Consider the following 19,740-nt stretch of genomic DNA (forward strand, 5'->3'; position numbering starts at 1 on the left):
CAGAAAGGTATCAAGTGCCACCGTCCCTATGGCAACTCGTGTGCTCAGAGTGTGGGAGAAGGGGTCACCCTGGGGCACCCGTGTTCTGGGGCTCAGCAGTGGACGATACCCCCCTGCACCTGTGTGCAACACAGTTGGTGCCCTGGCTCTACGCCCGGGACTGGCTGGGGGCAGCTCAGGACATCTGCGTTCCCTCAGACAGCAGCCCCACTACCCTTCCCGCTGCCTGGGCCTGAAGTCAGAGTGGGTGGGACTTTGCTGTGTGATGATGGACAGGACTCTTGGAGACATGAGGTGTCCTGAGTCTGGGAAACTGAGGCCCAGAGAACGAGCCAGTGCCCTTCCAGCTGGTCTTGTTTGGATTTCAAGACTGGGTCTTATGTAGCCCAGGCTAGATTCAAACATGCTACTTAGCTGAGGGTGGTTCTTGAGCTCTACAGAAGCCCATCATAAGGCTGGGAACTTGCAGAGTCCCAGGTTCTAGAAGGCTCTGGGACAGATTCTGTACCACTTCTATTGAGGGAAGGCCTGAGGCAGGGGGTCACCTTCCGGTGCTGCTTGCTTAGTGTCTACACTGCCTGATATGACACTTTTATGTCACTGAACCCTGAGGGCTGAGGTTGGGTACAGAGACACTCAGGAAGATTGGAACCCATGCTTGGGACTTGCGGTGTTCAGGAAGAAGCCCGTCAGCCATTTTGGGTCTGAAGGGCTCTACTGTGAGGAGCAGGGAGACTCAGCTGATTCCAGGGGTGCACAGAAGCAGGGGTCCCCTTTATGTCTGACTCCAGGTATCTGTCAGTGTCTCCTAACACACTCCCACCAGTCCCTCCCTCCTGGGCCTGCCCCGCCCCATCCCCCACCCACTCAGAACTGAATGGGCCCCTTGTTCCTGGCCACACCCTTCCCTGGGGGTCACTCTGGGACAGACCTAAGCCTCAGACAGCCTTAAAGGGCCAGCCTCAGGACAGAAGCCCAAGGCTCAATGGACCTAGCCCGATCCCAGACACATGGGGTTCCCAGGGTTGGGGACAGTGGGGCCAGGTTCTGTGCAGTTATAGGACACCTGCTGTTTCTGGTTGCACAGGTGTGCATTGTGAATGAAGCAGGCTGAGACTTCCCTTCCTTTTTGCCTCAGTTTACCCTGTAGGAAGCAGCCTTGCCCCTTTTTTACAGAGAACTAGATGGAACATTAAAACGGTCCCTCTTTGCAGAGCCAAGGCCTAAAATGTCACTAGATGTATGGCCACAAGGGTTGCATTCATTGAGTGCCTACTGCATACTAGGCCCTGCTAAGACAGGTGGCAGCAGAGGGCACAGGAGGGTGTGTGTGCAGGAGTGTCATTGTGCCCTGAGGGGTCCTCCCTGTGCTGTGGTCATCGCTGTGCAGCTTTGGGCTTCAAGTTCACTCTCTCTGGGACTCAGTTTCCCATTCTGAATAATGGGAATAGGACCTAGATTCTGTGCTAGATTCGAAACTGGTTATTTTTCCTGGCTGCTGTAGAGGTTGTAAAGAGTTGGGGGGTGGAGGGTGCTCAGGTGGGATCTGACGGTAGGGGGAGGGCGGGAAGCAGGTAGGAGTCAATGGGGTCCATGGGTGGGAGCCAGTGGGAGGTGTGAACCCCAGCTGTGGCAGCTGCTGACCCGGCTGGGATGTTAGGGCCTGCACGCGCACTGGTCCCCGCCGGATGGAGCCGCCCGTTCCAGGCTTCCTTATGTAACTGGGTTATGCAAGGACAACGGCCCAATTACATAAGGAGGCGCCGGCCGCGTGGGGGAGGGGCTTAAAGGGGCCGCGTCCCGGGACTGCACCCCATAGCCCTCCTCCGTGGGCCCAGTCTACCCCTCCAATGACAGGGTCAGACATCCCTTCCAGCCTCAGTTTCCCCATCTGTAAGAGGTGCAGCCTTACTAGTCAGCCAATGGAGAGGCGGTGGGTTGTGTTGTACGAGGGGGTTGAGGCTGGACTCGGCCAGCCAAACCAGTGTGCAGCGAGCAACTATTAAACACCTACTATGTGCAAGGCGCTGCTCCCAGCCCTGTTGACCCAGCCAAGAGCGACGACAGAAAAAACGCCTAAGAGGGTGGAGCATGTAGGAAGCAGAGTGCGGAGATCAGTGTGTGGAGGTGACGGCGGGCAAAAGCACCAAAACCTGAGTTCAAGTCCCGGTTCCCAGCAAAGGCCAGCCTGGTAGAGCTCAAGGCAAGGCGGAGCCCTGGGTCACCACTGTCTCCCATAACCCACCTCATGCCTGTTTCACTCAAGCGATGTGAAGAGGGAAAGGTGGCACGGAGGGAGGAGCACAGCTGGGGTCAGGAAGGTGCGGGCCAGGGCGGAGAGGGAGGGGCCACTCTGCTCACAGGCGCCCTATAGTGGCTGCTGTGGAGGATCACTGGGTGGAAGTCAGGTGAGCCTTAGCCAACCCTGCCCTTCCTCAGTTTCCCCATCATACATTAGAAAAGTAGATATGAGTGCCAAAGGGCCAGAATACAGCCGGTACCAACTTGGTGCTTACCTGACAGGAGGCCAGAGGAAAAGAATTCACACTTGAACCCAGGACACACCTGGCAGACCATGGGGGAGGGGCCGAGCTCCGATCCTGCCAATTTGGCCCTGAGCTAAATAAAGCCACATCTCAGCTGCTCTGACAGCTGGGGAAACTGAGGCTCCAGGAAAACCTTAGAGGGTTTCAGAAAAGGAATCATTTAGATTCCCCAGGTGTGGACGCCCAACCACTACCAGCACCACAGACGTTACCTGGGTTATGCAACCCCAGGGTGAGCCTCAACTGCTCATCTGCATTGACTTGGACTGAAGATCCTCACCTCCACCCCTTTCAGGAGTTCCCCTGAGAGGGGCTTGGTCAAGGGGTGGAGCCCCGCCTATAATCCCCCAGTGAGGGGACTAGGGGCGTGGCTTAGCAAACTCCTAGTCAACCATCTGGGCCCTCACTTTGGAGACCAGTGTGGGTGGGGCTTGTCTGGCCCCACCCCTTTCACTCAGAGTTGGTGGTTCCCATTAACTCACCCTTCCTCCGAGTTTCCTTGCCCTACAAGTGTTTGTAGAATGCCTGTTTCATGTCCTCCCATAATGCAGCAGTGAGCACTGAGCACCCTCCTTGGAAGAGGGTGAATGGGTCTGCAAGAATGGTGTGTGCGTTCCTCCTCCAGCATGAGTAGCCATGACACAAACAGGGAGGGTCATTCTGAGTCTGAGATGGCCCTGCTGACCTGGAGCCTGTCTCCCCCAACCTCTCAGTCCAGGCTGCTAACCTCTTGAGGACATGACAGGGAAGGGGAGGCGAGGAGGACCCCTGCCCCCTGCATGACTTTGGATGTCCTGGGGCTTTGGCTTGGCTGTCCTCCTTGCAGCCACAGATAGATTCCTGGGACTGACCAGGAGAGGGGAGCCGGGGGAAGCCAGGAATCTGCTGAGTGTAAACACGGGTTATTTTCGGCTCCTCCCTCTGGCGGGTGACACATTTGACTTTGGAAAGGACCAGGGTACGCCTGGTATTTTTAACCTCCAGTCTCAAAGCCCAGGAGCCACCCGACTGACAGGGCCTTGGTGTCACTGCCAGGTCGAGGGTGGCCGTGGCCACCTGGCCCCATCTCCCACATGACCACCTGTCCTTGTACCCCACCATGGCCACCTGGCCCCATGCCACAGCTTGGCGCCTTCTGCTTATCCCCAGAGGCTGCTGAGCAGGCCACCATGTCCTAAACGGGGATCCCTTTCCTGGTCCCCCCCTCTTGGGGAGGGGTTGGCACTATATCCCTGCCTGTAACCAGTTGGCCCTCCCCAGCCACAAAATGGCTGCCCCGGCCACGGCAGCATCTGGAACCCCGAGGAAATGGCTGCCCAGTTAGTGATGTCACTGGCCATGTGGCCTGTCGACCGGCCCTGTGCCTCCCCAGCCACATGCACAGAGTGACCAGGCCAGGATGTCCCTTCAGGGTCGCTAGTCTGGGCCATTAGCCAGGGCCCTACGGGGCGGTTGGGTGGGGTTGTCGGTGGCAGGGAGGACCCCTGGGAGGACTTGGCCAGGAGAACGAGTTGGCTCTGGCCCAGGCCTGCTGTAGCTGGAAAGCACCAGCCAGATGGGAAGTTCAGCCCCGCCTCCACAAGCCCAGGGCTCCCCGCATGTTCATCTGTTTGGCCCCCTCTTTTATTTATGCAACAGTGGATTGGCGGGTGTTTTAAGCACTGTCAAGTGCTCTCCGCGAAGTGACACAGCACTGCCAGGCTGACGTTAGCTTCTGTGGGTGGGTCGAGGGTGGTCGTTTGTGTCACTGTCTGCCTGTGACATCCACCTCCAGTCCATTCATGCTGTGACTCCTGCAGATTCGCTGGAGGGAAAAAAAATCCATGATTAAGAACCTTGTGGTCTCTACTGGCGTTTGGTTGTGGGTGCCTGTGACAAGGCCAGTGTGTATACAGCAGGTATCAGACGTGTGTGTATACAACAAATGCCAGGTTTACCGCAGGGACACAGGCACAAGGTGGGTCGGGATCAGGGTCCCTAGCAGGTTAGAACTGAACTGGATGTGCGTGGGAGGAGGAAGGGGATTTCCAAGCTTCCTAAGCCTGTGCCAGGGCATGCTGGGAAAAAGGGAGCACCGTGCAAAGGCCCCAGGATAAGCTTTGCTCCAGCAGCTGGCAGGAGCACTCAGTCTGGAGGGAGGAGCAAAGCTGACTGGATGCAGAGATGAGCTACACTGGCCTCCTTCCCAATCCTGGATGCATAGTGCTCCACGCATTGTGTTACCCCTTTCTCACCGAATCTTGAGTGCAGATCCAAGCACCCATTTTTAGACCTTTAGGGACCCACGCAAGAATGGCCTGTATGGTCACATGACCATCCTTAGCTTACCGGTCATGGCCAGGCCCATCAGTGTCATATGACAGCCCCAGAGGCCTTGAGGATGACAGTGGAGTCACAGCTGTGGAAGATTAGCTGCTCTGGCATCCCCAGATGTCCCGTCACCATCCCAGGTCTCTGGTGTCCTTCCCACTAGAGTTCTCAACCACTGGGGAAGGACATGGCCGTGGCTGCAGTGCCCACACCTTGTATGAACAAACTGGGGCGCATGGGAGGCGACACCGTGGGCTACGCATGAGCAAAGCAGACTGGGAAAGTGAGGGAACAGTGGCTAACTCACGAAACCACACCTGCCAGCCAGTGCCACCTTGGGGCGTGGTCAGGTGAAGCCCCGCCCAGAATTCCCCAGTATGGGGCAGGGGTGTGGCCAGGGGTGGAGCCTGCCTGGGAGGAGAGTCCGGGTGTGTAGTACTTTCCTAACATGCGTGCAGCCATGCTTCACTTTCAGAATTTTAGGAGGGATTCTGTGGATGGACCGACCCCTGACCTCTGGGCCCCACTTATTACGGTGACTTTGGGATTTAGAGTCAGCGAGTTTTAGTCCCTCCCCCGAGCCCCCCCCCCACCTGAAGCCACATGATTCAACAGGAGCTGGGACCCCTCCCAGAAGCCTCCAGCCAGGCGGTCCTGCTAATCCTTTGTGCCACTGCTAGGGGAAACTGAGGCCCAGGGTCAGGTTGTACCCCTCCCCCTCCACTCACTCATTTCCCACCTCACCCCTACCCCCACACACACCACAGCAGGTCACAGTGTCTGCCAAGGAGAGAATTATTTTTACATAAAATGGAGGGAAAGTGCAGGGGAGGAGCCAGGGGATTCTTGACACTGAGCCTGGAGGCCCCTTTAGGCCCCTCTTAGGAAGCCCCACCACCAGATGTGCCGCCCCAGCACTAAAGGTGGGGGAGTGCAAGAAGGAGAGTCAGGGGCTTAAGGTCATCCTAGCTGCAAAGGGAGTTTGGAGCCAGCCTGGACTACATGAGGCCCTTCCTCAAGATAGAAGCATGGGGTGGGTGGGGTCAGGGAGGAAAGGGGACCAGAGGCCTCCAGGATCTCTCATTGTCTTCAGTCCCACCATATGTAATATCACAGCTGATGCCCAGAGGGGTCACTTACCGAAGGCCACACAGCACAGAAATGGCAGAGCTAGGATCAGAGGTCCCTGCCGTGTCAATAATTGTCCCTTTCTCTTTTGGCAGATGCGGAGCAGAGCAGCAGTCCCCGGACAGGAGTGGGCTCAGACCAGGAGGACAGCAAGCCCATTACACTGGGTGAGTCAGCTAGAGCTGAGGCAGGAGGATTATGACTTAAAAGGGTAGCCTGAACTAAATAGTAGGAGTGTCTAAACAATTGGGGGGGGGATAAGGGCATGACCAGGGTGGAGCCCTGCCTAGAATTCCACCCCCAGGGCTGGGGGTGTGATCAGGATTGAGATCTACCTAGATTCCCCCAGTTAGAGGTCGTGGTCAGGATGGAGCCTAGCCCAAACTACCCCCAGTGAGGGTTGGGGGCATGGTCAGGGATGGAGCCCCGCCTAGACTCTCCCAGGGAGGGTTGGGGACGTGGTCAGGAATGGAGCCCTGCTTAGACTCCCCCAGTGAATGGCTGAGGCATGGTCAGGGGTGGAGCCCCGCCTAGACTCCTCCAGTGAGGGTTGGGGGCGTGGCCAGGGTGGAGCCGTGTCTAGACTTCCCCCCCCCTCCCCGGTGAAGGGTGGGAAGAGTCCTATTTCCTTTGGGAGGGTGCCCTTTACTTAGATATTTCTGGTGATTGGACAGCGGTTTGCTTACATCATGGCCTTTGTGGCAAACACAGGTTTTCGGGGGAGGGTAGGAAAGAGCAGAGAAGCACAAGAAGCTGGGCTCGGAAGGGAGAAGCAAAGGCCTGAGCCCTGCAGCCGGGCTGTGCCAGGAGGCTTGTGATCCCGGCCATGACCCTGGGTCTTCCTGGGCCTCTTCCTGCCTCCTCCCTTCCAACCAGATGGTGGAAGAAGGTGGGACCCCAAGGGAGGATCCCAGTGCTCAGGACTCCCTTGCCTCCGGACATGGGCTTGGTGGGCGCTGTACAAACAGGAAATCCCCCCCGCCCGCCACCATTTGGGTCAGCAGGAAACGGGCGGGGCACTTCCATTGGGCACAGAGGGCCACCCCAGCCACAAGGGTAGTGCTCAGTGCCTGTGGACTGTGCTGCCCCCTGGGGGCCAGTCCCACTGCTGCTCTGCCCTGTGTGCTCCCTGCTGCCAGCTCAGCCCTGGGAACTGCATTTGCACCCTGTGGCCTTGTACTGTCCAGGCCATGGCATCTCACTTGCTGTCCAGCCTGCACCCACCTCCACCCACAGTGAAGCCCACTAAGTAGTTCCAGAATCTTCCCTCATACCAAGTCTATATTCACAAGAGCCACCATCCCCACAGACCCATCTCCCAAGTTGGTTGGGCTGTTCATGGCTGTGTAGTTCTCCATTGTGGCTACTTCCTGCCATGTGGCACTCACACTCACGTCCCCACCACAGCATAGGGCATAGATTCCAACAGCCTGGCCGGTAAAGTACTTGCTGCCAGCGTGGAGACTTGATCATGTGACAGCTGAGCAGGAACTCAGCATGAGTGTCACATAACCATCAGGGCTCAGAGGGGTTTCAGGCCCCTCGTGGGGCAACATGGAGAAAGGGGGCAGCCATCTTGGCCTGCTGACCTCTGACCCTGTGCTTTTTCCAGACACGACAGACTTCCAGGAGAGCTTCGTCACATCTGGCGTGTTCAGTGTCACGGAGCTGATCCAGGTGTCTCGGAGTGAGTGTCCCTGCCCTCAGCCCCTCCACTTCCAGGGTTGGGGAGGTCACATGGGGCCATGGGGCTCCTCCCTGCCCTCTCATCAGATCCATCTCCTTCTCCAGCACCTGTGGTGACCGGAACCGGGCCCAACTTCTCCCTGGGAGAGCTGCAGGGCCACCTGGCATACGACCTGAACCCAGCCAGCGCTGGCATGAGAAGGACTCTACCCAGTACTTCCTCCAGTGGGTAGGTGCCAAGGTTACCCCACGGGGTGCATCGGGGTCTCAGCTCCCCTCCCCTTCTTACTTTAGCTGACCCACTGTTCTGTCTGCAATATCTGTTTCTGCTTTACAGGTGGGCTGATAAACTATTTATCCATCAAAACTCTAGTCTTAGTGCTCTTTCCCTGAGCCCTGATAGGCCGCTGAGTCCAGCAAATTTCTCTGTAGATCTGTGGAACAGAGAGCTGATCATGTGTCTGTTTCCCTTATGACACCCTGCAAAGACACTGGGGTGCCCTCTCTCTTCTGCCCCTTGTGTCTCTGGCAAAGGGTAATTGACAGGATCCAGTCCTGTGATGACTCCATAACTCTCCCTACAAATGGGAAGTTAACCAGCTCCACCATCTCCGTGGTAACCGGACTGTTATCCCCACCCACTCCAGGAGCAAGCGGCACAAGTCGGGCTCGATGGAGGAGGACGTGGACACGAGCCCTGGCGGAGACTACTACACATCACCCAACTCGCCCACGAGTAGCAGCCGCAACTGGACGGAAGACATGGAAGGAGGTAGGACTAGAGGCACAGTTAGGACCCGCGAACCCAGGGCAGGAGCTAGGCTAATGTTGCAGGGGCTCCTGGGAGTTGTAGTCCTGCCGTATGTTACCTAACGTAAACTAGATATCCCAGCCAGAACACTGCAGGTGCCATAAGTAAGAAGCAGCAGGACCAAGTTGCAGGGCCTCCTGGGAATTGTATGCCTCGTCCTGTAGCCAAGTCCGGAAACTAGGCGTTCCCACAGCTCTTGGTTTCGGGTGCCCCCTGAGTCCTGGGCATCTCGGGGCCCCATCTGTAAACCCCTGAGATCACAGCCTACGGGGGTCATCGAGCCCAGCCTGGCAGCCTCCGTTTCATCATTTGCAACACCCCGATGGCCATTCTTGAAGCGTCGAGGGTGGGAAGGGGTGGAGTCACAGGTGGTGAGGGGTCTAGTCACCCGCAAACCCCAGCTCTACCCCTGTACTGCTGTGAGACCCCCGGCCTGAGAAGCGGAGTCTCTGGTTGGTACAGACTGTAGTCGGTACCCCAGCACTTGGGCAGCTGGGGCAGGAGGATTGCAATGAGTTGAAGACTAGTCAGTGTCCAGAGCAGGGACTGGAGATCCCGGAGTTCTCCACAGGCTACGATGTGGCTGGGGGAAACTGAGGCCTGGCCGGGGAGGGGCCGGGCATGTTGGAGCTCAGGGGATCTTGCCTGGCGCTGGCAGGCCCTGGCGCCAAAGGCTGGACACAGACAGGCTGCCCTAATCCGCTTAGTGGCCCTAATGAGCCCGTAATGGGGACAGTCTAGACAGGAAGGGGTGTGAGCTGATGCTGCCCCAGGGGACCCTGGGTAAGACTGGGGAGGTCAGGAGGACTGACAGAGACAGCAGGGCACTGCAGCCACACTGGGCGCTGCTCCCAGAGAGTCTGACCTCATCCCTTATAGTCTACTTCCCATGTCACCCCCAAGGGAGGCAGGTGTCCACCGCTGTCTGTTCCCTCTCAACCTGGGATATGTGTCTGCTGACATGAGGGTGGTGAGAGCAGATACAGACTGTAGTTGGTATCCCAGCACTTGGGCAGCTGGGGCAGGAGGATGGCTATGAGTTGAAGACTAGTCTGAGCCAGTGAGGCAGGGAACAAGCACCTGACTGTGGTCAACCCCAGCATCACTGTCCCCAGGGGATGAGAGAGAGAGAGAGAAAAGTCTCTGAGAACAGAAAGAACCCTGCCCGGAAGACATGTCAGGGCCTCGCTCCTGTTTGTGGCTGTGTAGTATTCCACCGTGCGCTCTCCTGAGCCACTAGAGGACTTTCTGAGTGCTCTCCCACTTCCCATGTACAGCCTTGGGCTGGGGGGGGGGGCAGTGGCATCACTTGCTGCCCCTCAGAAATGGAGACTTGGGTCCCCTCCCCACAGGCATCTCATCCCCGGTGAAGAAGACAGAGATGGACAAATCTCCATTCAACAGCCCATCCCCCCAGGACTCCCCCCGGCTCTCCAGCTTCACACAGCACCACAGGCCCGTCATCGCGGTACACAGCGGTGAGTGTCACCTGTGGGAGGCACGTGCCACCAGCACAGCCACAAACGTGTTGCCGATTCTGAGCATTGGTTCTATTGTAGCCTTCAAGCCAGGAAAAAGGATGTGACCCGCCCTGGGGTGGCGAGACCTGTAGGGGTACCAAGTGTCACCTGTAGAGTGACACATAAAGTTTGATTAGCATTGGTCCCAAGCACCTACTTCATTGAACTCCAGTTGTATACATGCCAGGTTACCCATACTCCAATAGAGCCCTGTGAGGGTAGAGACAGGGGACTGGGAAGGAGTAGGGTGGGGTGACCACTGTGGAGAGGACTTAGTGATGCCCTGATGACACTGGAGTATTACACAGCTGTGAACAGGAGCAAGGCTCTGACACCCCACAGTGTGGAGGGCCTATAGGTTGTATTTTACAATGTGTGCTCTGTGACGGGAACTGTGTGTGAAAGGACACTCAAGAGACAGGAAGTGGGTTCACAGGCTTGGAAGGGGGTGGGGTATTTGCCACAGCATAAGGTGAAAATATCGGAGGTTATAAAATTGGACATTTAGTTGTAATCAGGCAATGCCTCCCTTTGTAGCCCAGGCTGGCCTTGAACTCACAGTAATCCTCCTGCCACAACCTCACGAATGCTTCTGTGTAGTCTGGGGAGCTCTCTGCACACTGTACCCAGGCCCTGTGTTGTCCTTTCTCACGACTTACTGCCTGGTTCTGGTTTACTGCCTGGTTCTTTGTGGAAAGGGTCTGTGGAGCACAGAGCTGCACCCATCCACCCACCCACCATCTGCCCTGCTGGGGACCACTGTGGTGTCACTTAAGCTGGGGCAGGAGGATAGCCTTAAGTTCCACCCATACTGGGCATCATGAGAGTTTGGGGACTGTCTGTCCACAGGCATCGCGCGGAGCCCCCACCCGTCCTCAGCCCTGCACTTCCCTGCCACGCCCATCCTGCCGCAGACAGCCTCCACCTACTTCCCCCACACTGCCATCCGGTACCCGCCACATCTCAACCCCCAGGACCCACTCAAGGATCTGGTGTCCCTGGCCTGCGACCCGGCCACCCAGCAGCCAGGACCGGTGAGTTTCATGGCTGCAAACACAAGACATGTCTGAGATGTGCAGCCTTTGAGCTGATGCAGGAGGGTTACTACAGGCTGGAGGCCTGCCTGGGCTGCACGGTAAAACCCAGTCAAGTGACAGAAGAGTGTGTGGGACTCGGGGCGCTGGACCTGGCTCTCAGGGAGAATTTGGGGAAATAACTTTGGTTTGCCATGTAGCAGTGTGGAAAGGCCACAGATGGCCACAGAGATGCAGTGGATTGCATAGGATGAGATCCCAAGTGAGCCGAGTCCCCATGGGTCCCTCCCTGCCAGACCCACACCTAGCATGTCCCAGGACACAATGACCAACCGTGGGATCTGCAGTCATCAGGCCCCACCCAGCCATGGGTGCGAAAGTTGCCTTTCCACACAGTTTGTGCCCTGCCTAACCCCAGGAACTTGCCTCTCCCTGCCTCAGTTTCCACACCAGTTAAATAAATCAATCTACAATCTCCCAGTGAGGGGTTGGGAGCGTGGCCAGGGTGGAGCCCCTGTTTGGTTTACAACAGGACCTTTATAGATGCAAAGTCCTGTCCCTTCTCCCACCTTGGGTCTTGCTTGCGATCCACACCCCCTTTCTGACCCCACCATAAGGTGTTCTCCCCTTTTCTGTCCCTGGTGGTGCAAGAACAATCCTGGTTCTTTCCTCCCCGGCACCTAGGTTTTTCAGCCGCAGACAAGAGCTGATGGTTAAGATTGAGATATGTAGAGAATGGGGCATAGAGATACAGGATTGTCAGTCATCCCAGCACTCAGAGGGCTGAGACAGAAGGATAGCTGCAAGTTCAAGTCTAGCCTGGGCTACAAAGAGAGAGGCTCTGCCTCAGGAAAAAAAAAAAATCAAAAGTCAGCTAGATGATAGATTCGTGCAGATATTCCGCCCCACACTCTCCACGAGAGGAATCAATAAATAAAATGCCCTTAATTATTGATGGCGCCGTGTGCGGGATGCCGCCAGCCTGGCCGCAGTTGAACACCCTGAATTATTCACAGCTGGCCTTGATTATTAATATTTTATTTGTTGCCTCAGCCCAAGGCCAGTGCCCCACCTACCTCACCACCCAGGGACCACAGCTGGGATCCCCAGGTCACCCAGAACCCAGACTCTTGGAGAGGCCAGATTTGCCCTTGGGGGATGATGAGGGCTGCAGCCCTTAGGCCACTGCAGCTGGGTATGAAGGGAAGGCTGTGTGACTCCCAGGCAGCAGACACCCTCTCTGGGCCCCGTGCTCTGGTGCTAACGGGCTCTGGTCTCTCTCCTCCCCACAGCCTGCTCTCCGCCCGGCACGTCCCCTGCAAACAGTCCCTTTGTGGGATTAGGACGGAGGGATCCTCTTGCGGGACAGGTAGGGGCCGAGAGGCCGGCTGGGGGGTGGGGGGTGGGGCAGAGGGGCCGGCCTGGGGGGTCAGGGACAGCAGGCCTGCTGGCTACAGCCCTGGCAGGGACTCACGAGAAGCCAGCCTCTCGCTCCCAACCCGGGCCTTGAGCCCCCCCTGGGTGTGAGGTCTCCCTCCACCCTGTCTGCCACTGTATGGCTCCCACCCAACAGAGAACCCAACCTGGGAGCTGGGGCTCAGAGAGGAGAGGCAGCCAGCCCAGAGTCACACAGTACACTGCAGGCCAGGGCTTCTCTGTGCTCCCTACCCTCCTCTGGAAAGAGGCAGAGCAGAAAGGGAGGGTGATTGGGCAGAGTGCAGAGCAGGTAGAGTAGGAAGCTAGTGTTGGAGAAGAGGCTCAGAGAGGGAAGGCAAGTTGCCTGCCGGCGCCCAGCAGTGGTGGGACACCTCCATTCCCATGTTGGTCAGATGTTAGCGTGGGACCCTCTATAGCTGTCCAGGTTCCCATCTGTGGCTCATGGAGCCTTGAATGTGACCAGGGGCTTGGAATGTTCCTCAGGCCTCAGCCACCACCCTGGGAGCCTCCAAAGCCCAGCCCCCATTCCTGTAGTAGCTTGGCCAGCCCCTCACAAGACTGGGAATGTTCTAGACCCACAAGCATAGCCTCAACCTCACTCCTTCCTCTCCTGCCCTGGCTAGCCCCAGCCTTCCTCTTGCTGAGCCAGAATCCAGTCCTGACAAACTGAGGTGATGGTAGCTCCCTAGGCTTCCTGGGTCAAGGGTTTCTGAGGTCAGCCATCCACCACTGCTGCCTGAAGACAGCACAGTGACCCAGTGACCAGGGTCCGAGGAGGACCGAGCAGTGTCCTGGCTGGTGGGCCAGGGCGAGTTAGCCTCCGAATGCAGGCCTCATCCCCTGGCATACTAAGGAGCCACACAAGGTTTTCGGGGGATGGAGCCCTGAGTGGGGACGGGTTGTGGAGTGGACAAGATCTGCACCCCCACCAGGGAAATCAGGAGGCTGCAGTGTGGGCTCTCCCCTCCTCCAGGCCTCCACTTCAGCTCTGGGCCTCGGCTCATTCCGCCCTGTCAGCACTTCCTGGCTGTCTACTTTGTTATTCCTGGCTCGGCCTCCCTGCAGCCGGGTTCCCCCATTTGCCCTCCCCCCATCTGAAAACCGACCATACTCCACCACCACCCCCAGGTCCCTGATACCCAAGCACACAAATACCCCCGGGGTCTGAGGCTCCAGCCCCCTCTCGCTACCTAGGATGCCAGCGCCACGGTCCAGCTCAGGGCAGGGTCACACCCCACCCTGTCTGGTTGCTAGTGGAAACCAGACATGAGGTAAGGGATGCAGGAGGGGCTTGAACTTAGCTGAGGGCGGAGCTGAGAGAGGCACTGCAGGCCCCGCCTCCTTTGGAGGCAGCCCCACCCCCAACCCCTGCCTGCACTCTCAGGCACCAGGCTAGACAGGACTCCTCGGACAGTGCTCCACTGACACCCCAGGAGTCTTGGAAGGGAACCAGACTAGGTTACATCCAAGCTGGTCTTGTCCACTCTGAGACCAGCCAGGAACTTCCTAGCTGGGGCATGGGCATAATTGATGGGAAGACAAGGCCAGTATGTATAGGCTGTCATCCTGGCACTAGGGAAACTGAGGCAAGAGGAAGAAAGGCTCAAGGCCATCCTGGCCACATAGCGAGTTCTAGGCTAGCCCAGTATATTACTGAACTAGGATCAGAGCCGCCCCCACACGTGCTTTCTCATGCTCAGGGCCAGAGTCAAGTTAGCAAAGACGGCCCTCTGACGCCACATGGAATGTATTCACATGTCTGTGACATCATGCAGGATGTACTTACTCTAAGTCCCTTGATGTCACATGGGACAGACAACACTAACTGGAAGTGGCATATCTCCTTTTTGCCACTGTTTCCGCTGGTCTCCTCTGTTTTGCCAGGCAGCCTTGTACAGAGGTGACAGGAGGACATAGCCCAGCATCACACCTGGACCCAGGAGTCCACACGCTGTGGGGGAGGGGAAGAGACAGCCGCTCTCCTGATACCCAATTTCTTTCTCTCTCCTTCTCTCTCCCTCTCTCCCAATCTCTGTGGACCATGCAGTCCTGGTACCTGGGGTAGCGGAGGTTGCCTTCCCACACCTCCTTCATCGCCGGTGGAGTCCCAGGGTGACAGTCCCAGCCTGCATTTTTGGTGGAAAATTAGACGAGTGAGAAGTCCCCTGCCAACTCCCAGCTCAATGGCAATGACAGGAGGAGAAAGGACAAAAGACAAACAAGAAACAAAACCCTTCCCAACCAAGATGAAAACACATGGGAGCTCTGGGTCTCTGTGGCACCTACTGCTGATGGCCGACTGGCTGCCCGCAGCTCTTCTGCGCCCCGAAGACCCTGCCATCACCCACAGACCAGGCCTGGGCAGAATGGATGGGGTGGGCCACCCAGCCAGGCCACCTCTCCCCAAACCCCTGCTGCCTGCCACCAACGCCAGCCTCGGGGACCTCTGGCTCTCCCCACCGACAGTGTTTGCCAAAGACAGGAGGCTGGAGGTGGATGGACGGCACGGTGGGCACCGTCCACGGTGGGCAGAAGAGGCGCGTGGGAGCCGCCCAGCGCTGGCCCTGCTGGGGACAGACATGCCACACAGGTACTTCGGGATCCCCGGGAGGGTCCCGCGTCCAGCCTCCATCCGGGCCCTCTGGCCCCTCTCTCCTTGCGGACCTCATTTGGAAGGACACATCTCTCTATGCAATTTGTCCCCACCCCACCCCGGCATGAGAGGCCACACAGCTCCCGACCCTCCGGCCTCCTCTCGCACATGGAAAGTATCAGCACTTTGAGAAACAGAGGTGGGGGAACCGGGGGACCCCCCCACGCCGAGGCCCCTGGAGGCGGGAGGTGCCGCGATCTAAGTGCCTAGCCCCTCCACCCACCCGCCGTCCACCTCGTCCATTGGGGACACAGAGTGGCCAGGGCACCCCCACCCTCGTCTCTGTGTACCGTAGCTCATCACCGCGCACCCTCCAAGCTAGAGAGATGGGACCCCAGGGCGGTAGAGCTGGGTGTCCCGAAACCCAGGCTGGGGCTATGCGCCGTCCCCTACACTTCTGCCAGTGCCTTACTTCCTGGAGACCCACCCTGGGGTACCCCACTGCAGGGGGATACCCCCTTTGCACTTTGACCCTCCTGATGATGTGGGGCCCAGCACAGGGACCAAGAAGGCTGGTGGAAGTGCACTGGGACCCCAGGTGGGAGGGCTCTGGGGGTGATGGGGTGACAGGGCGGACTGATGGCCAGAGTCCCCCATCTGCTATGTGTGCTTCACTGACTAAAAACACTAAGACGGGGGGGGGGCGGGGGGCGAGGACCATACCCCAACCCCAGCTCTGCGGCACCCACCTGGGGCCCTATCTTGGATGGCCCACTCTGGGAGGGGATGTTGGGTGTTTTAAGGTCACTGAACCTACAAAGGCCCCTCCTCCCCGGCCACCCATCTTGGCCCCATCATACCTGGCACTGTCATGTCCCCTCCCTGCGGAGGCCATGGGCCATCACCCCAGCAGAGCCCCCAGGGCCAGGCCCCACCCACCTGCCGCCCTCCCTGGGACACTTGTAAGTACAAAGCTCCCCAAGACTTCCCCAGCCTTTGAGGCCTCAAACCCCCACCATCTGTCTGTCTGTCCTCAGGGACCCTCCAGAAGGGGGACCATTGGGACACCACAGAGGCCACTGTTCAGATGGGGCTCAGGCCAGTGGGTAGACCTGGCAAGTCCCCTCTGATCCCCCCAAGTCAGCCAGCTGGGTCCCCCAGGGGTCAGGACAGAACCAACTATTTACCTAACTGCATGGTGCTTAAGGCCCCTCGACACCCAAGAGCCCCCTTCCTGCGCCGGGCTGCTGTGTGCATGACAGATCCGCCTACCCACCCACTTCCCTCACCGCCTCTACAAAAAAAGGAAAGAAAAAAAAAGGATACACACACACACAAAACCCCCCCATATATATATATATATATATCCTTACCAAAAAAAAAAAATCCATTATTTCCAAATTTGCACGAACTTTTTACCACAACATGTGCCTTGCTCTTCCGAGGACAAGTATTAACTTTTAATAATATCCGCGCACACAGACGCATGCCCTGCACGCATAGTTACAAACAGACAAGCGATTACATGAAATAAAAAATAAAATTCAAAAGGGTGGTACTTCTATTTGTAAAGAAAAGGAAAGCCAAACGAAAGCGAGATTCTTTTTTTTTTTAATAAAAGGAAGAAGGCTGGGCGTGGTGGCGCACGCCTGTGATCCTAGCCCTTGGGAGGCTGAGGCAGGAGGATTGCTGTGAGTTCCAGGTCAAGCCTGGGCTACAGAGCGAGACGTTGCCTCAAGAAAAGGGAAGGGGCGGGGACCAAAACAGAAACAAACAAGAAAAACACTATTAAGGAAGTCACAATTGGTCAGGCTTTGTGATCCCTACCCGCAGCCCTGACCCCACCTCACCCACGGTGGGGAACTGGAGTCGCCCTGGTGCTTGTTCCCTGAGCCCCCCAACCCTCCGCCTCAGCCTCAGGGCCAGCCTGAGGCTGTCCCTCCCCAAATCCCCTCCTCTGTCTTCCAGCCAACTCTCGAAGCTGAATATATGCAATATCCGTCCGTCTGTCAGGGTGGAGCTCAGCTGTGGGGAGTCCCGGGGAGGGGGGGGGGGACACAGCTGGCCCGTCCCAAGTCTGTGATATCAGTTTTTCTTTTTTGGTTTTACTGTTTATAGTTGCCTTTGGGTTTTTGTCCTTCTGTTTTTCTGTCTTCTGTTAAATCTGCTCTTAAAGTTCACCAAAGCTAAGACAGTTTTGCCAGGGGTTTTAGCGGGACAGACAGAAGTCCAGGCTCCAAGCCATCCCCTTGCCTCTTCCTGCCCCCACCCCCATCCCCACCTCCGCCAGTCGCCCCACTCAGCCCTGAGTGTTGGTCGCTGGCAGAGAGGTCATGGCAGGCTCAGCCCTGATTGGGGAACCCGGGTGGGTGGGACCACCGCCCTGCCCACCTCACGTGCACTGTGTGTCACTTGTAGGCCTGGCTGACTTACAGCTTTCAGACCTTTAACGCGGGTAGTGGTGAGGACAGTGGACAGAGCATGCCTGGCGGCGGGTTGGGAGGGGGCCACTCAGCGTCCCCCCCCCCCCCCATTTCTCAGAAAAATCTCCGGTTCCCACCCAGGGACTCCATACTGGTCCGACAGATTTTTGTTTTTGTTTTTTGATTTTCCTGTGTATGAAACCTAACATTTTTCAAAACATCCTCTCCTCAAGCTACCATCCCTTACCCAGCCCCAAACCGGGCATCGGCGCCTTGGTGAAACCCCACAGCCGGCTGCTTTGGGGTATAGCCTGCGACTGTGTTTCCCAGGTGAGGACCAGCACATGTCTGAGGTCCTGAGCCCAGAAATCTTGGAATCAGGAATACCCAGTGTGGTGGGAATGACACCAGAAGAGTGGTGCCCGCTCGCCCCAGCCCCATCCCTCAGGGGTGAACCGGCCATGCTGCACTACAATGTGGGCAGGCAAGACTCCCCCAGGCCACCAGCAAATGCCCCACTCTCGGGGCCATTGCGCCCGCCGCGGTTGGGCTGTGCTGCATTTGTACATACACGCACATTTAGTTTGCAGTTAATCCCTGCAGCGCTGACACAATAGCTTCCTCCCTCCGTTTAGTTTGCCCCGGAGACCCCTGAGTGCCCCTTGCTCCTCCGGGGTACTGGGTTCGAGATCCAGCCACTTAATTTCCCCACCGATTGTTTTGTTTTGATATTTTAGAGACAGGAAGGTCTCCGCAGGCTGGCCTCCAACTCGTGGCAATTCTCCTGCCTCCGTTTCTTAGTTGTTCTGACGACAGGCGTGCACCACCACTCCTGACTTCCTGCCCAAACCTCATATCCTACTTGTTAATAGCTGTCTTCTCCCTCTGCCATCTATCCAGCGCTAAGTATTCCAGAGCGCTCAGCTTGGGACTGTCGCCCATGGCAGGGCCCAGGTGAGAGGACTGGCAGCGAGTCCCCAGATCTTGTAGCCATGATACCAAACAGTCATTTCCCGATCAGTGCCTCACACATCTATCCAATGGTGCAGTTTTGGGGTCCTCCCCCGCCCCCTCAGTCCCCACCCCTGATCCCCTCAGATGTGGGACAGGAAACAGCAGGTGCACTGGGCGGGAGGAAGGCATGCACCCCCAAGCCACCACCCCTCCCCCAGCACCCAGCCTCACTACCCCAACTTGGGGTACCCAGCTGGATACTCCCAAAATGTCACACCCCATCCAACCTCAGATCTTATGCAGTCATCTTTCCCCCTCTCCCCCCGCCCCCCGCAACCAAAGCCCACTCGGGTCTGAGGGTCCCAGCATAGACCCTGAGTGCCCTGCAGTGCCTGACAAGCATGGGTTTGAGGGACTAGACAGGGCGCAGTGCAGGTGCTCATGGGTTTCAGGGAGTGGAAGGGGATCTTTTTTTCTCCGTTGCTCTTCTCCCTAGGTGTTCCTTGTTTTCTGGGTGTTTTCCTGCAGAGATCTTTTGGGTTTATTTTGAGATTTTTTTTCCTCCCATTCAGCCACTTTGTATTTTACTCCTGGGTCCATGCACCTCTGGTCTTCAGCTTTTCCTAACTGCGCTTGCGTGGTCTGCGGCAACCTCTGCCCCCTGCTCCCAGAGCGAATGGGGTCTGCATGGGGAGCAGAGGCACCCCAGGCCCTTCCTGCTCCACAGCCCCCACCCACAGCATACTCCACTCATAACCATATATTACAAACTCATTTTGGTTTCTGGCTTTTTGTTTTGTTTTGTGGACCCGCCTGAGCACCGTTGACTGCCTGCTGTTCTGTTTCTCCCTATGCAAACAAACGAAAACAAACAGTGAGGGGGTCCATAAAAGATTCAATAAAAGGCAAAAAAAATAAATAAATAAATGAAAGAAAAATGTATAAAAATTAAATACGCCTAATCTTGGTTCCTCTGGGTCCTTCCTTTCTGTGTGTCTGTGAAGCGCTCCAGTTAGATCAGGAAAGGGGAGGCTGCCACCAGGCCTAAGGCCTTTGCACAGGCTGTGCCTTCTGCCCATGGGCGCTGGCCTGTGTTGACAACCCAGGCCCACCAGGTGGCCCCTCCTGCTGTGGGGCACACTGCCTAGGCTTGGGAAAGGCAGACTCTCCTCCGTGGGCCAGCACCCTGGACTCTGTCCCAGCATGAGCCATGGGAACTGCATGGTCAGCTCAGGCCTGTCTGGGGGCAGGAGGATCAGGAGTTCAAGATCCTCTTTGGATTCATGGGGAACTTGAGG

General features: G+C 57.2%; 1 protein-coding gene and 1 long non-coding RNA gene across 5 annotated transcripts in view; one reads left to right on the forward strand and one right to left on the reverse strand.

Moving 5' to 3' along the window:
* Nfic (nuclear factor I/C) overlaps positions 1-19,395 on the forward strand; it is a 34,677-nt gene extending 15,282 nt beyond the window's left edge. For 2 of the 4 annotated variants that reach the window (XM_087556000.1, XM_087556001.1), the window contains exons 3-9: positions 6,080-6,151; positions 7,597-7,671; positions 7,776-7,899; positions 8,318-8,442; positions 9,834-9,959; positions 10,851-11,035; positions 14,520-19,395. In XM_087556000.1, coding sequence (XP_087412126.1) covers positions 6,080-6,151; positions 7,597-7,671; positions 7,776-7,899; positions 8,318-8,442; positions 9,834-9,959; positions 10,851-11,035; positions 14,520-14,537 — 725 coding nt within the window. In that variant the 3' untranslated portion in view covers positions 14,538-19,395. Of the gene's footprint in view, positions 1-6,079; positions 6,152-7,596; positions 7,672-7,775; positions 7,900-8,317; positions 8,443-9,833; positions 9,960-10,850; positions 11,036-12,327; positions 12,405-14,519 lie in introns of all 4 variants that reach the window. The other 2 variants (XM_087555999.1, NM_031567.1) reach the window with 2 other exon arrangements.
* Positions 4,148-5,141, reverse strand: LOC120093769 (uncharacterized). Its single transcript, XR_015625055.1, has 2 exons — positions 4,875-5,141; positions 4,148-4,350 (listed from the first exon to the last, which is right to left on the reverse strand). It is a non-coding gene; the product is annotated as an uncharacterized LOC120093769 (long non-coding RNA).
* Positions 19,396-19,740: the final 345 nt, after the last annotated feature.

The sequence above is a fragment of the Rattus norvegicus genome, chromosome 7 (assembly GCF_021556685.1).
Source record: "Rattus norvegicus strain SHRSP/BbbUtx chromosome 7, alternate assembly SHRSP_T2T, whole genome shotgun sequence".
Taxonomy (NCBI): domain Eukaryota; kingdom Metazoa; phylum Chordata; class Mammalia; order Rodentia; family Muridae; genus Rattus; species Rattus norvegicus.